The sequence below is a fragment of the Lissotriton helveticus genome, chromosome 12, assembly GCF_964261635.1.
Source record: "Lissotriton helveticus chromosome 12, aLisHel1.1, whole genome shotgun sequence".
In the NCBI taxonomy this organism is placed as follows: domain Eukaryota; kingdom Metazoa; phylum Chordata; class Amphibia; order Caudata; family Salamandridae; genus Lissotriton; species Lissotriton helveticus.
The window spans coordinates 43,241,677-43,255,344 of record NC_136073.1 but is presented as its reverse complement, the minus strand read 5'-3'; the positions used below and the strand labels follow the sequence as shown (position 1 = coordinate 43,255,344).

Below are 13,668 nucleotides of genomic sequence, written 5' to 3'. Positions count from 1 at the left end.
GCGTGAGACAGGAAGGGGTGCTGCTCCTAATAGCAGGAGAGGCTGGGGGCCATGTTACAAAGGCGGCAAGGCCTTTGAAGCTCCCCTGCCACAGATGGCTCTTACTGACCTGGGGGAGGTGTGACCACCTCCGCCAAGGAAAGGCTTGGTTTCTGGGCCCAGGAAGCAAAGGCTCCCACCGTAGGGGTCCAGAAACATGTCTCATGGTGGCAGGCTTGTGTTTACCAGTCAGTGAACCCACCAGAAGCTGGTCGTTTTTCAATGGGCCTCTTCAAGATGCCCTCTGAGTGCATTGTATAATAAATCCCACACTGGCATCAGTGTGGGGTTATTATGCTGAAAAAATTGCCACCAAACTTCCCAGAATTCAGTAAAGCAACTATGGTGCTGTGGAGTTTGTAATGACAAACTCCCAGACCATATACTCTTTATGGCTTTACTGCACTTACAATGTCTAAGAATAGACTTCGACAATGTAGAGGCACATAGCCCATGCAACTGTACCCTCGCCAGTGGTATAATGCACCCAGCTAGAGGGGTGCCAATACCACAGGAAGTGAGTTGCAGGCATGGCAACTTATCACTTTTCTCTGCACCAAAACACGCAGCCTGGGATGGCATTGTGCATGTGTAAATGTGTTAGTTAAGGTAAAGGACCTCTAAGGGTGGCACAATATGTGCTGTAGCCCTTAGAGGCCTTCCCTGGTCACAGTGCCTTTGTTACCCATGGTACCTTTTACAAGTGACTTACAGGTGGCCAGAGAGGTGCCAAACGGGGGTACAAAGGTAACGTTTTGGGAAAGAATACAGGTCCTGGGAACCTGATTGGCAGGGACCCAGGGCACATCAAGTCAAAGTGCATCAGAAATCTGGCAGAAAATAAGGGGGTTACAGCAACAGAAACCCACTTTCCTACAATTGGTCTCTGATTTCTTCTTGTGTGCATACAAATTATTGACTGTGTGCGACAAATGCTTAACACTCCCCTCTGATAAGCTTAAGCTGCTGGACCACGCTACCACAAAAAGACCACTGTCGATGTTAAAGTAAGGACAGTAAACCAATAAGGGTCGTCTGAACTTTTTGATTGTGCCCTTACATTGGTCCACTATATAAAAAGCCAGCTTCCTACAGTGGTAGAGCAGCTTAGGCTTATCAGAGGGGAGTGTTACACATTTGTGTCTAGCCTGCAAGTGTGACACGCCTTGTATCTAATTTCCCAGCTGCTCTGGTGCCAAATGGGCCTCAAGGCAGGGAATAATAATCCCCAGGTCTGAGGGGGAGCTGTGGTCAAATTTCAAAAGTGGCAGACGCTTTGAAGACTCTGGCTTTGGGATGCTAATCTGCTAGCCATCCTGCTAAAGAAGGTGTTCTGACCTTCTGCCGGATAGGCATTGTTCCTGGCCTCAGAGAATGCAGGCCCTCACTTGCAGGGGATCAGAAACTCGCATGTGGTGGCAGTTGAGTGGGGTCCTTAGGGTGGCATAATCCATACTGCAGCCCTTAGGGACCCTCTTTAGTACCCATGCCCTGGGTACCAGGAGTACCATTTACTAAGGACTTGCATGGGTGCTAAAGTCCTTGCCAATTGGGTTACAATTAAACATGTGTCTTGTTTGTAGGGAAAGAGCACTGGGGCCTGGTTAGCAGGAACCCAGTGTACTACCAATCACTAACATCAGTACCGGTGAGCAAAATATGTGGGTGGCAAAGTCAAAATGTGGCACTTTCCTACAAATATTTAGGAGCAATGAAATGATCGGGAATATTTAATGACCTAACCCTTTAAAGCATCATATAGGATGGGTATGTATGGCCCCAAGACAATCGTTGATTTCCGGACTCTCTTCCTGAAGGACTGAATCAAAAGGAATCAAACAAAAAGCTGCTCACATGCTTCAACTAACTTCCATTTTAGTGGACACACAAAACATGGGCTAATCTTGAACATTACAAAAATGATTTATTCTCATCTTTCAACTATTTCCCTTTCCTTTTTCTAGGAATGCAAACTAAATTGAATATGGTATGAACCTCAGAAGCCCTTCAAGCATCTAATGCTTTTCTTCTCGAAACCTCTTCTTTAACCCTCTTGAAAAACACCAATGACATACCTCAGGGATGGGCTGCTTCGGCTATTCTTTAGCCCCATGCTTCTCATGCTTGCGCCAGCATTCTTCAGTCCCTCTTCCCAGGGACCAAGGCTACTGTTCTTCTCATGACCACCCCACAAGGGGCTGGACTCCCCCCACTGCGCAGACATGCTAGCCATGCCTGAGCTGCTCATGGTTAGTCCTCCATGCTGGAAGAAAAGGTGAGAAAGCAAAATTATAGAAGGAGGAGAGTTTGTACGAGAGTTCATATTTGAAATAACATCACATTGAGAGCACAAAGGAACCCACTGAGGTGAAAGTGATGAGAAAACGGGCTGAGAGACATCAGTTTCCACTCATTTTTGTCATGCCTTCTTAAGTAAAGTAAATAAACAATATACAAATAGCCTTGTTTTTGGCAAATGCAGACAAGCAACAGGGAGGCAGGTAGGTCAGTGAGGAATCCACATGTAGATACCGTAAACACCAGAAAAAGAGTTACCGAAGGTAAGTATGCACTAAACAAGAAAGGTAACAGTTATGTAGAAGCGCTCAGCGTGTATAAGCAAGTCTTAGTACAAGTCAAGTTGGTGCTCAAGGTGGGCAAGAGTCTGTTACCAAGACTCTCATAAATAGCCAGGGCTAAAATAAATCCTAAATACCACCAAGCACTCAATGTCAATCAAAGTCCACAAAGTAAATTAGTTCTCCTCGAATCTTCTTTTCTTTATTCTTTTGTCCAAATGCCAAAGTGGTTCACAAAAACACAGCCAACACGTGTTTCGTCTTGTCAGTCTACGACAATAAGACTTTTTCAGGGCACTAAATCTTCAGTTCCTTTCTAATAGATTTCAAATTACCTAGAGATAGAGTAGCATGCCGAAACTCTAGATGACAAGTCCATGCTGATGAGCGTTATGGACCGCTATTTTTCTACACTACTCTTAAACTGATTAATGGGAGATTAAACTGACAGCACATTGCTGAACGTAACTTTGAGCTGCCTTGTTGTACGCGATTGCGTAGGAATACTCTTACGAGCTATACGCTTTACTTTGGAGGAAAGAAACTCTGATTCATGTTACGTGATCTACTCTATCTCTAGGTGATTTGAAATCTATTATACTGAGGATCTTAGAAAGGAACTGAAGATTTAGTGCCCTGAAGAAGTCTTATTGTCGTAGACTGACAAGACGAAACACGTGTTGGCTGTGTTTTTGTGAACCACTTTGGCATTTGGACAAAAGAATAAAGAAAAGAAGATTCAAGGAGAACTAATTTACTTTGTGGACTTTGATTGACATTGAGTGCTTGGTGGTATTTAGGACCGAAGGTAAGTAACTTGTTCAACTGATGGATACATCTACCTGTGGATTCCTCAGCTTTTGAGTAGAATCCCCAAGCGGTCCCACACTTGGAGATGGCTGCCTGTCTGCACCAAAAAATATTGACAATGGGCAAAGTGACTTCCCCTCCTCACGTTGGAGTCTAAGCAATAAAAGTGTGGAGGGAGACCCAAGTTGCTGCTTTACAAATGTCCACTACAGTGGCACCTCTAGCTAAAGCATAAGTAGAAGACTGCTCTTGTGGAACAAGCTCTAATACCTTCTGGAGGGTCTTTGTGAGTCATGGCATAGCAGATCTTAAAGCAAAGGAGGATCCCTCTGGACAATGTTCGTTTATACACAGCTTTTCCTTTCAACTTGCACACACAGGAAACAAACAGCTGATCGTCAAGCCAGAGATCAAGTTACCCGTCAATGTAAAAGCGAACAGCCCTTTTAGGGTCCAACTGATGAAGCCTTTCCTCCTCTTTGGATGGGTGTGGAGGAAGATGGTAGGAAGGGTGATAGACTGCACTCAAGTGGAAGGGAGTAACCACCTTTGGCAGGAAAGCAGCTTTGGTTATCAAAACCAACTTATCCACACAGAAAGTTGTGAAGGGAGGCTTTACTCTAAGGGCCTGCAACTCACCAACTTGTCTAGCAGACGTTATAGCCACTAGTAAAATTGTCTTGAACATAAGTAGTCTCAAACTACAATTATGTAAAGGTTTAAACGGAGAACACAAGGTAAATTAGTACCAAATTAGGAACACACTGAGGCATAATGATTAGAGTGGGAGGGTATTTGCTAGTAAGTCTCAACCGTAACACTGTACAGGACTTATACAGAGAAAGTTTATCAGGTAAACGCAGGAAAGGCGAAAGTGCAGACAAATAGCCCTTAACTGTTGCAACCACACATCCTTGCTGCACCAAGGTAAGTTCAAAATGCAAAATATCAGACAAATGGGTCTTTAAGGTGTAGGAAGGTGGATATCGGACTATGGTTACCCCCCAACTTTTTGCCTAGTGTTTTGCTGGTTTTTGACTTAGTTGGCCTGGGATCGTGCTATTCAGGACCCCAGGCTTCCTGCTCTCTCTGTTAAAATGGACTCCATGTACCTTAGGTACATATCTAATTGGATACCTGGTCACCTTATCAGTCCCTGTACAGTGTACCTTAGGTACCCAGGGCATAGGTGTACCCAGGGCCTACCAGGGGCTGCAGCATGTATTATGCCACCCCAAGCTGACCATCCAAACTGACACAACTGGCTGCTAAGACAGCTGGGGCAAGGTGGTGTAATCACCCTTTGCTATAGATAGAGTATACCTATATCTAACCCCAAAATGGACACGTATATTCCTATCAGTCACTCCTATGGCAGACCTTATCAATCCTGAAGGCAGAGTGCTTGGAATTATGTGAGATGGTGCTCTAGCATGAGCTGAGCCTGTCTGTAGCTTGCGGAACCAAGTCCTTATAGCTGTTCCATGATAACGCTATACCATATACTCTTAAGTGTATTATAATCCTCGCGGTTGAATGCTAACTCTGTTATAACATTATCAAAACATGTCGAGTAAGGCGTCATACGAATTGGAATACTACCCCCTCGCCAATTCTGGAGACGGGGGTAGCATTCCACCCTTCTAGAGGGACACGACATGTATGTAACTGTGAACCCCGGTTAAAGTTAACTCGAGCCTCAGCATCACAAAATGGATGCTGCCACCACAGACACAAGTCTGACCTCCTGCTGCTGGGAGTCCTTCCAGCGAGGGAGGCTTGGACAAAGGGTTTCCTGCCTTGGGAGGTGCTAGCACCACCCCAGACAGGATTTTGTGTATTGAGGTAGGGAGGCCTGAAAGGAATGAGACATGCCTGGGCACACAAGGTGCCCTGTGCATACACCGGTTCAAACCAGTAGCTGGGGCACTCCAGCCCCAGCTCTGGCGCGAAACCGGACAAAGGATAGGGGGTGTAACCACCCCCCTTCCTGGTCCCACCCATGGGAGGGACCTAGTCACCAGTACAGCCCCCTTTAGGAGAATAAAGGTAGGAGCTGGTCCCATTCCAAATTAGATTACCCTGAACAACTTTACAAGAAGAAACTCTGGACTTAGACGTTCTGCTCCACAGAAGACTGAAGAATCTCCCTTGTGGGCAAGGAGTGTCCACCCTGCAACTGCAGGCACCATCAAGCGTCCTTGCGGTCCACTTTGTCGTCCTTCCTGCCGGATCCAGACTTCAGAGCCCGACGAGACCTGGACTCCCAGACCTCTCCGACCTCTACCCACATCTGCACAGCTGAGACCCGTGGGTGCGACGAGACACGTGGGACCGGCCATCTTGAAGAGACTGCACTTCGCTTCCAGCACGACTTCTGAGGCATCCTCGAGAAAGTGCTTTGGGGATTGAGAAGCCCCAGCCCCGAGCAGCCCCTGCACCAAAGATCAGCCCTCCAGCATCCACGAGATCTGCGTGGGGCCCTTTTGCTTGATTGCTGCTCGCCACGTTGTCTGGTCACTTGCCGGCTGCCTAGTGACCTCCCTAGACGACGATCCAAGAAATCTACACTGCTGGTCTGGTTGCTCCAGACTGGCCCTTGCTCCCCTCCTGGTCCACTCCAGACGCCGTTTCCACTCACCGCTTTTTCCTCACGGAGACCTGGCTGCAAGAAACGTCCGGCCCGGACTTAGCTATAGCTCTACCTACGGGCTACAGTATTTTAAGATTAGATAGGAGGGCAAAGAGAGGAGGAGGCACAGCAATAGTTTATAAGTCACTCATAAAATTTCTGATCATTGATACACAAATCACTGAATGGGGTGAATTTCTTATCTTTACCCTAGACTTAAATAACAGAGAATCCTGGAAAGGAGCGCTTGTCTACAGACCACCAGAAAATAAAACCCACTTTGCGACTCAATTATTGGAAATTCTGGCCCCGCATGTTCTTGCATGTAAAAACTTCTTGTTAATAGGAGATTTTAATTACCACATTGAACTGCGGCAAGATATACATACTTCGGAATTAATGGACAACATTAAGGCAATGGACTTGATGCTATTAGAAACGGGTCCCACTCACAAGGCCGGTCATACTTTGGATTTCCTATGTACCAAGTCTCAGGAAGTTCAAATTGTCGATCTCTACCCAATCCTATGGTCTGACCATATGATCATAAAGTTTAACATCAGAGTAAATGCGATTAAATCTACCCACCCAAAGAAGGTAAAAATGAGCAGGCCCTGGAATAAAATAAACTCGGACTCCTTTGCTAGCGTTTTTTCGCCCCCCCCTTGTGACCCTCAATTCTGATCCAGACAAGGTGGTAAAAGATCTAGATAAAGCAATCAACATGGCACTGGATCATATTGCCCCAAAACAGCAAACTAAATGTCCAAACACAAGATCCCCTTGGTTTACACCAGATCTAAAATTAGTGTAACAGGCTATGAGGTGCACCGAGCGGAAATGGCGTAAAACAACAAATCCTTTGGATAAACAGCTATACAAGTCAGCACATAAAGAATACATGAGAAAGATAGCCACAGCGAAGAAAGCTTATCTAGGAACCAGAAGAGAATTAGCTGGTAATTCTCATAAAGAACTTTCTCCAATCCCCCTTCCTGCCAGCCACCCACCATCGAGTCCCAAGAATGGGCTGACAGGCTCTCCATCTATTTTAAGGATACAATTGATGTAATTCACAAAGCCTTTCCTAGGGAGACGGAACCTCCCACTGCAAATGACAATCACACAGGCCCACCTAATTCGCCTACCCTTGAAGTAACATGCCCGTCTAAACCCCTCTTTGACTTCCATACCGTTACGGAGGGTGAAGTCATTGATAAAATAAAGAAAGCAAAATCAGGTTCCCCTAGTGATCCCCCATCTGCCCAGATCCTGACAAAAAATAGCTCCAGCCATACTGACTGAAATAACAGCAATCTTTAACTTATCAATAGCCCAAGCCATCTTTCCTGTGACTTGGAAAGAAGCAACTGTCAGACCCATCTTAAAAAAGAATAATGCTGACCCAGAGCAACCAGTAAACTATCGTCCTAACTTCCTTCTGCCAGTATTTGGCAAAATAATGGAATCTCTAATTAACACCCAATTAACCAAACATCTAGAGGACAATATGCTACTGGATATTTCTCAATCGGGCTTTAGAGCTTGCCACAGCACCGAGACCGCCCTCCTGGAGGTAGTGGATAACATCCGGCTGGCCCTGGACGCCAAGCAATCGGCCATCCTGATTTTATTAGACCTGTCGGCGGCCTTCGACACCATCTCTCATAGTGTCCTGCTAAAACGGCTGGCTGAGATTGGTGTCGAAGGTCAAGCACACAGATGGATACAGAGCTATCGGACGGGGAGACGGTCAAAGGTCAAAATAGGCCCTTTTTCTTCACCGTATGTGGAAAATGACAAAGGTGTCCCGCAGGGTTTGATCTTAAGCCCAACCTTATTTAATGTGTATTTATCACCTTTAGCTAAGGTAATCAAAGCCTATGGCTTTGAGACGGTATCTTACGCCGATGATACCCAGATCCTGATAACCCTAGGCCCCAACCACTTAGATGCCAAAGTGAGATTCCAACAGTGTATGAGCTCCATTCAAGAATGGATGACGACCAACTATTTAATGCTGAATGCTGGAAAAACAGAAATTCTGTTATTTGGTATGGCCAATAAAATCTGGACGGAAGAATGGTGGCCACCGTCTTTAGGCCCGTGCACAACCCCAAAAAACTCAGTAAGAAATCTGGGAGTTATCATCAACGATAAACTGGCCTTGTCCCAACACATAAATAAAGTGGTTCACACTAGCATTGGGCTAATGAGAAGCCTCAGAAAAATCTTCAAGTGGATCCCACTTGCATCTCGGTAACCCCTTATTCAGGGCCTGATAATCAGTCGCCTTTACTATAGAAACGCACTATTGGCTGATGTGAATGAACGTTCTTTAACTAAACTTCAGACCTTGCAAAACTCTGCGGCGAGATTGATTCTTGACCTCCCACCCCGCACCCCATCAGCTCCGTGCCTTAGGACCCTCCACTGGCTTCCAATAAAAAAACGCATCAAATCTAAAATATGCTGCCTGGTGCATAAGTCTATAAATGGACAGGGACCCAAGTACCTTCAGAGAAAGCTTCAGGGCTATTGTCCGGGCAGGACTCTACGTTCATCAAATAAACACCTTCTAAAAGTCCCAAAGGTTAGGACAGTCAGAAATGGGGACAGAAGCTTTTCCAAAATAGGCCCCACCACTTGGAACACCTTACCACTGTTTATCAGGACTGACCCCAACCACAAAACGTTCCGCAAAAATCTTAAAACTTGGCACTTTTAAATCTGATCATTGCCCCCTGTCTCTCTATCCTTAGTCCCAGCAAGCGCTCTGAGACCGAACGGTGATATATGCAATATATAAAAATAAATACATAACATAACCGCGTGGGTTGCCTTTGCCAAGGCCTGTTGATTCCAAATCCAGATCCAACACCGCCGACAGCGAGAGCCTGCGTGGGACAGCTCGTGCCTCCATCCTGGTCGTCGAAGACACCTCCTGGTCCACGTGGCTGCAGAGTCAAGCGTCCACTCTTCACCTGATCGCGACGACAGCATCTGGTTCCCTCCTGGTTCCACTCAAGTCACTGGCTAGTGACTTTGAACACTGTCCCCTCTGCTTTCAGGTCCTCTTCTTCCCCGATCCACCCGTGGATCGCACCGGACATCTTCCTCCTGGTCGCCTGCAGCATCTTTCTACAAGGCTCCATAGACTTCGACGCGGAAACCCGACACACTTTGACACCTATGCACCCGCAGCCCGTGGGTGAGGTAACAAGAGCATTTCGGTGCTCAAGGGTAGATTAACTCTCCTAGTGTCCAGATTTCCAGTCGTTTCAGTCCTAGATAGTAAAGACTGTCCGTACTCACCTTTTTCGTAAACTGTACTGTCCATTGACTTTGTTCCGCATCTCGCGTGTGAGTTCACACTCTGCACACGCGTCCCGTGGGCCTCCTATTACTTACCTAAGGTTAGGATAGTGTAGCCCCAGCGATCCTACAGCCTCTGGACAGCTCCATTCCTTCTATCGATTTCCTTATACCATTTACTTAGTATATGGTTTGCCGTGCCCCTAGGGCACCATTGTAATTTTGTGCAACTTATCGTATTTTTCCTAAGAGATTGTCATGTTCTTAGCCCTCTGACCTCAAAGAGTTCAGAGGTGTTGTTATTAATATAGTGTTTATTTTCATAACAACCTGTGTGGTGTCCTTGCATCTGGTATTCAAGGGGTTATATTGTGGTAAAACAGCTGGCTTCACATGCCAAAAGAGTTTAGCCTAAGACTGCTTTGTCCATGCTACCATTAGGATAGCTGGTCTATAAGGTTGACTTACAACCAATCACCATAAGGGTTGTTTGGACTGATACAAGGTGATCACTAGAACTAGTGAGCATCATATATCAGGCCAATTTCTCACATAAGGGTCTAAAGAATTTTCTCCACACCACTTTGAATTTAGCACATTTGCCAGCATAAACAGACTTGGTGGATTGTCTCCTGTCTGATGAAATAACATCCACCACATTGGTGGGAGGGGGTAGAGAAAAAGAAGGAATATGCTACTTACCAGTATGCATCTGTTCTTGGCATGTAGGGCTGCTGACATTCATATCTGTGCATAGATCGCCACCTAGTGTTGGGTCCGGATGATTGCACATTGTTGTCCTGGAAGAGTCTTCGAAGTATCACGAGATAGGTGGCTCCTCCCTCGGACTACGTGTGTGTGATGCCCTTAAGAAATCTGTTTACAATAGGGGACTTGAACAAAGAAGGTTGATCAGGCAGCCTCAGAAAGGCCGAAAGGGCAGAAAGGTAGCCCTTGATAGTGCCCAGAGCAGAGCCCTGCTGGGCAAGAGAAAGAAGGAAGAGAAGAACCTCAGAAAGAGGGGCAGCAAGAGGATCCACAGCCTTTGCTGTGCACCATGCCACATATCTGTTCCACCTGCAGGCGTATACCGACTTTGTGGAGGGACGCCTGGCTGCCAGAATGACGGTACAGACTTCAGGAGGCAAGTCAAATGGCCTCAACTGTCGCTGCTCAATCTCCAAGCATGGAGGTGGAGACTCGACAGGTTCGGGTGGAGGACCGTCCCCTGCTGCTGCGACAGAAGGTCCTCCTGAAGAGGCAGACGAACCGGGGGATCGTCTGACATACTGAGTAGCTCTGGATACCAGTACCTTCGTGCCCAGTCTGGAGCCACAAGGATGACTTGGGCCCGGTCGCGCTTGATCTTCTTCAGCACTCTGGGCAGAAGTGGTATAGGCGGAAAGGCGTACAGTAGACCGCAGCTCCACTCGCGACGAAAAGCGTCGCCGAGCGAGTGCCGCCTTGGAAATTCCAACGCGCAGAACTGATGACATTGCGCGTTCTCTTCGGTGGCGAATAGATCTAACCAAGGCTCTCCCCATTGCTGAAAGAGGCCTTGCGCCACGTCCGAGTTCAGACGCCATTTGTGATCCATCATGCACCTACGGCTGAGCCTGTTCACCCTGGCGTTCAGAGAACCTGCCAGATGTTGAGCCACCAGGGTCACGCCCTGGCGTTCCAGCCATTGCCAGAGGCGCAGAGCCTCCTGGCAAAGGGTCCACGACCCCACCCCGCCCTGTTTGTTGCAGTACCACATGGCGGTGGTGTTGTCCGTGAACACCTGCACTACACTCCCCCGGACAGAGGGGAGGAACGCTTTCAGTGCTAGACGAATCGCCCCTAACTCCAACAGGTTGATGTGGAGGCGGGCTTCCGCTGGAGACCAGAGGCCTCTGATCTCCGCCTCTCCCATGTGGCCTCCCCAGCCCTGGAGGGACACATCCGTCACAACTACGTGCTCCGGTTGGGGAAGGGAGAGGGATCTGCCGCTGACCCAATCGCGGTCCGTGAGCCATCACTGCAGCTGTCTCGCAGTGCCCTCCGAGATCAGGACACGGTCGGATAGGTTGCCCTGATGCTGGGCCCACTGAAACTTCAGGTCCCACTGCAGAGCCCTCATCCGCCACCTGGCGTGATGCACCAGCAGGATGCAGGAGGCCATCAGCCCCAGAAGCCGCAGCGTCAACCTGACCAAGACCCGGGATAACGGCTGAAAGATGGTAATCAGAGCCTGAATATCCCGGACCCGCTGCTCGGGGGGATAAACCCGAAACTGCGCCGAGTCGAGAACCGCTCCGATGAAAAGGAGCTTCTGAGAGGGGCACAGGTGTGACTTCGGCACATTGATTGAGAACCCCAGCCGATGCAGGAGATCTGCCGTAGTCTGGAGGTGGCTGACGACTGTCCGGGGGGAGCCCGCCTTCAACAACCAGTCGTCGAGGTAGGGGAAGACTGAAACCCCTAACCTGCGCAGATGAGCTGCGACCACCGCCATCACCTTTGTGACCACCCGTGGGGCGCTGGTAAGGCCGAAGGGGAGCACGGTATACTGAAAGTGCTCGTGGCCAACCGTGAACCGCAGGTAGCGCCGGTGGGCCGGCAGGACTGGGATGTGGAAATAAGCGTCCTGCAAGTCCAACGCTACCATCCAGTCTCCTGGGTCCAGGGCAGCTAGCACCTGAGCCAGTGTCAGCATCTTGAACTTCTCCTTCCGGAGGAAGCCGTTGACGTTCCGTAGGTCCAAGATAGGGCGTAGGCCCCCTTTGCCCTTCTTGGGTACCAGAAAGTAGTGGGAGTAGCAACCACACCCTACTTCTGGCCCAGGAACGCGCTCGATGGCCCCCTTGGCCAAGAGGGCCGTAACTTCCTCCTGCAGAAGTCGCAAATGATCCCCCGATACACAGTGGCTCTGCGGTGGCATGGCTGGAGGAGTCGCCTCAAAGGGGAGGGAGTAGCCCCTTCGGACGATCTGCAGCACCCACCTGTCCGAAGTGACGGTGCGCCAGTGGAGGAGGTGATGGCGAACCCTGTCCCCCACTGGCGTCACATGGGCCTGAAAGCACGGACTAGGAAGGTTTTGAGGCGGATGCTGCGGGGGAAGGTGTGGACTGACCTCGCCGTTGTCACCGACCGCCGGGACGGCGGTTCCCACGGCCGCCACCGCGTTGGGTATTACCCTGCGGAGCGTGGCTGGCGGCACGTGTGGGTACACCCCTTCCGTGGCCACGAAAGGAATGAAAGGCAGCCGATTGCTGGTGCGGGGCCGAGAGGCCCAAGGACTTGGCCGTAGCCCTGGAGTCCTTAAAGCGCTCGAGCGCATGGTCTGCCTTGTCGCCAAAGAGGCGACGGCCATCGAACGGCATGTCCATCAATGTGTTCTGGACATCAGCCGAAAAGTTGGCGGATCTCAACCAGGCGTGGCGTCTGACCGCCACCGTTGTTGCCATCGCTCTACCCAGTGAGTCGGTGGTATCCAGCCCACACTGTATGGAATATTTGGCTGCATCCCGGCCCTCCACAAGGGCTTGGCCGAGTTTGGCCCGTACCTCCAACGGACACTCTGGCAGCACTTCCGCGACCGTATCCCACAGAGAGTGGGTGTAGCGGCCCAAGAGGCATGCGGTGTTTGAAGAATGTAGTCCCAGACTTAGGGACGAGAAGATCTTTTTGCCGTACTGCTCGTACCTCTTGGATTCCCTGTCCGGCGGTGCCGACGGGAATGCGGTCTGGGAATTAGAGGCCTGGATGACCAGGCTCTCGGGGGTAGGGTGGGTGGACAGGAAACATGGGTCGGACGGGGCGGTGGCGTCTGGCCACGTTCCTATCTACGGGCGAACCCGTAGCTGGCTTGGACCAAGTGCCCAGAAGAACGTCGGTCAAGGCCTCATTAAAGGGCAGCAGAGGCTCGGCCAAGCTTGACTGCGGTTTAAGGACCTCAGTGAGGAGATTAGTCCTCACGGCCGCGACGGGGAGCTCAAGGCTCAAGGCCTTGGCAGCCCTCATCAACACCACACTGTAGGTTGCCCCCTCCTCCGAAGCCACGGTAGGAGGGGAGACAAAACCAGTGTCTGGAGAGGTGTCCAGGCCACTGGCCTCCCTAAGGTCTCCTGTTAAGTCCTCATGAGACTGACACTCTCTGGTCAGAGGGTCCTCAGACCCCTCCCAATCCTCTTCAGCACCCATCTCCTGAAACTCAGGGTTCTCAACGAATGGGGCCTGTTCATAGAAGTTAAACTCTCCAAACGACGTCTGGAGCGGCGCCCATCGGGGCCGTCCCGACGCCGGAACAGG

General features: G+C 49.5%; 1 protein-coding gene across 1 annotated transcript in view; it reads right to left on the bottom strand.

Moving 5' to 3' along the window:
- Positions 1-13,668, bottom strand: part of GIGYF1 (GRB10 interacting GYF protein 1) — a 1,662,840-nt gene that overhangs the window by 290,594 nt on the left and 1,358,578 nt on the right. The window contains exon 22 of the mRNA XM_078668650.1: positions 2,115-2,302. Coding sequence (XP_078524776.1) covers positions 2,115-2,302 — 188 coding nt within the window. The remainder of the gene's footprint in view (positions 1-2,114; positions 2,303-13,668) is intronic.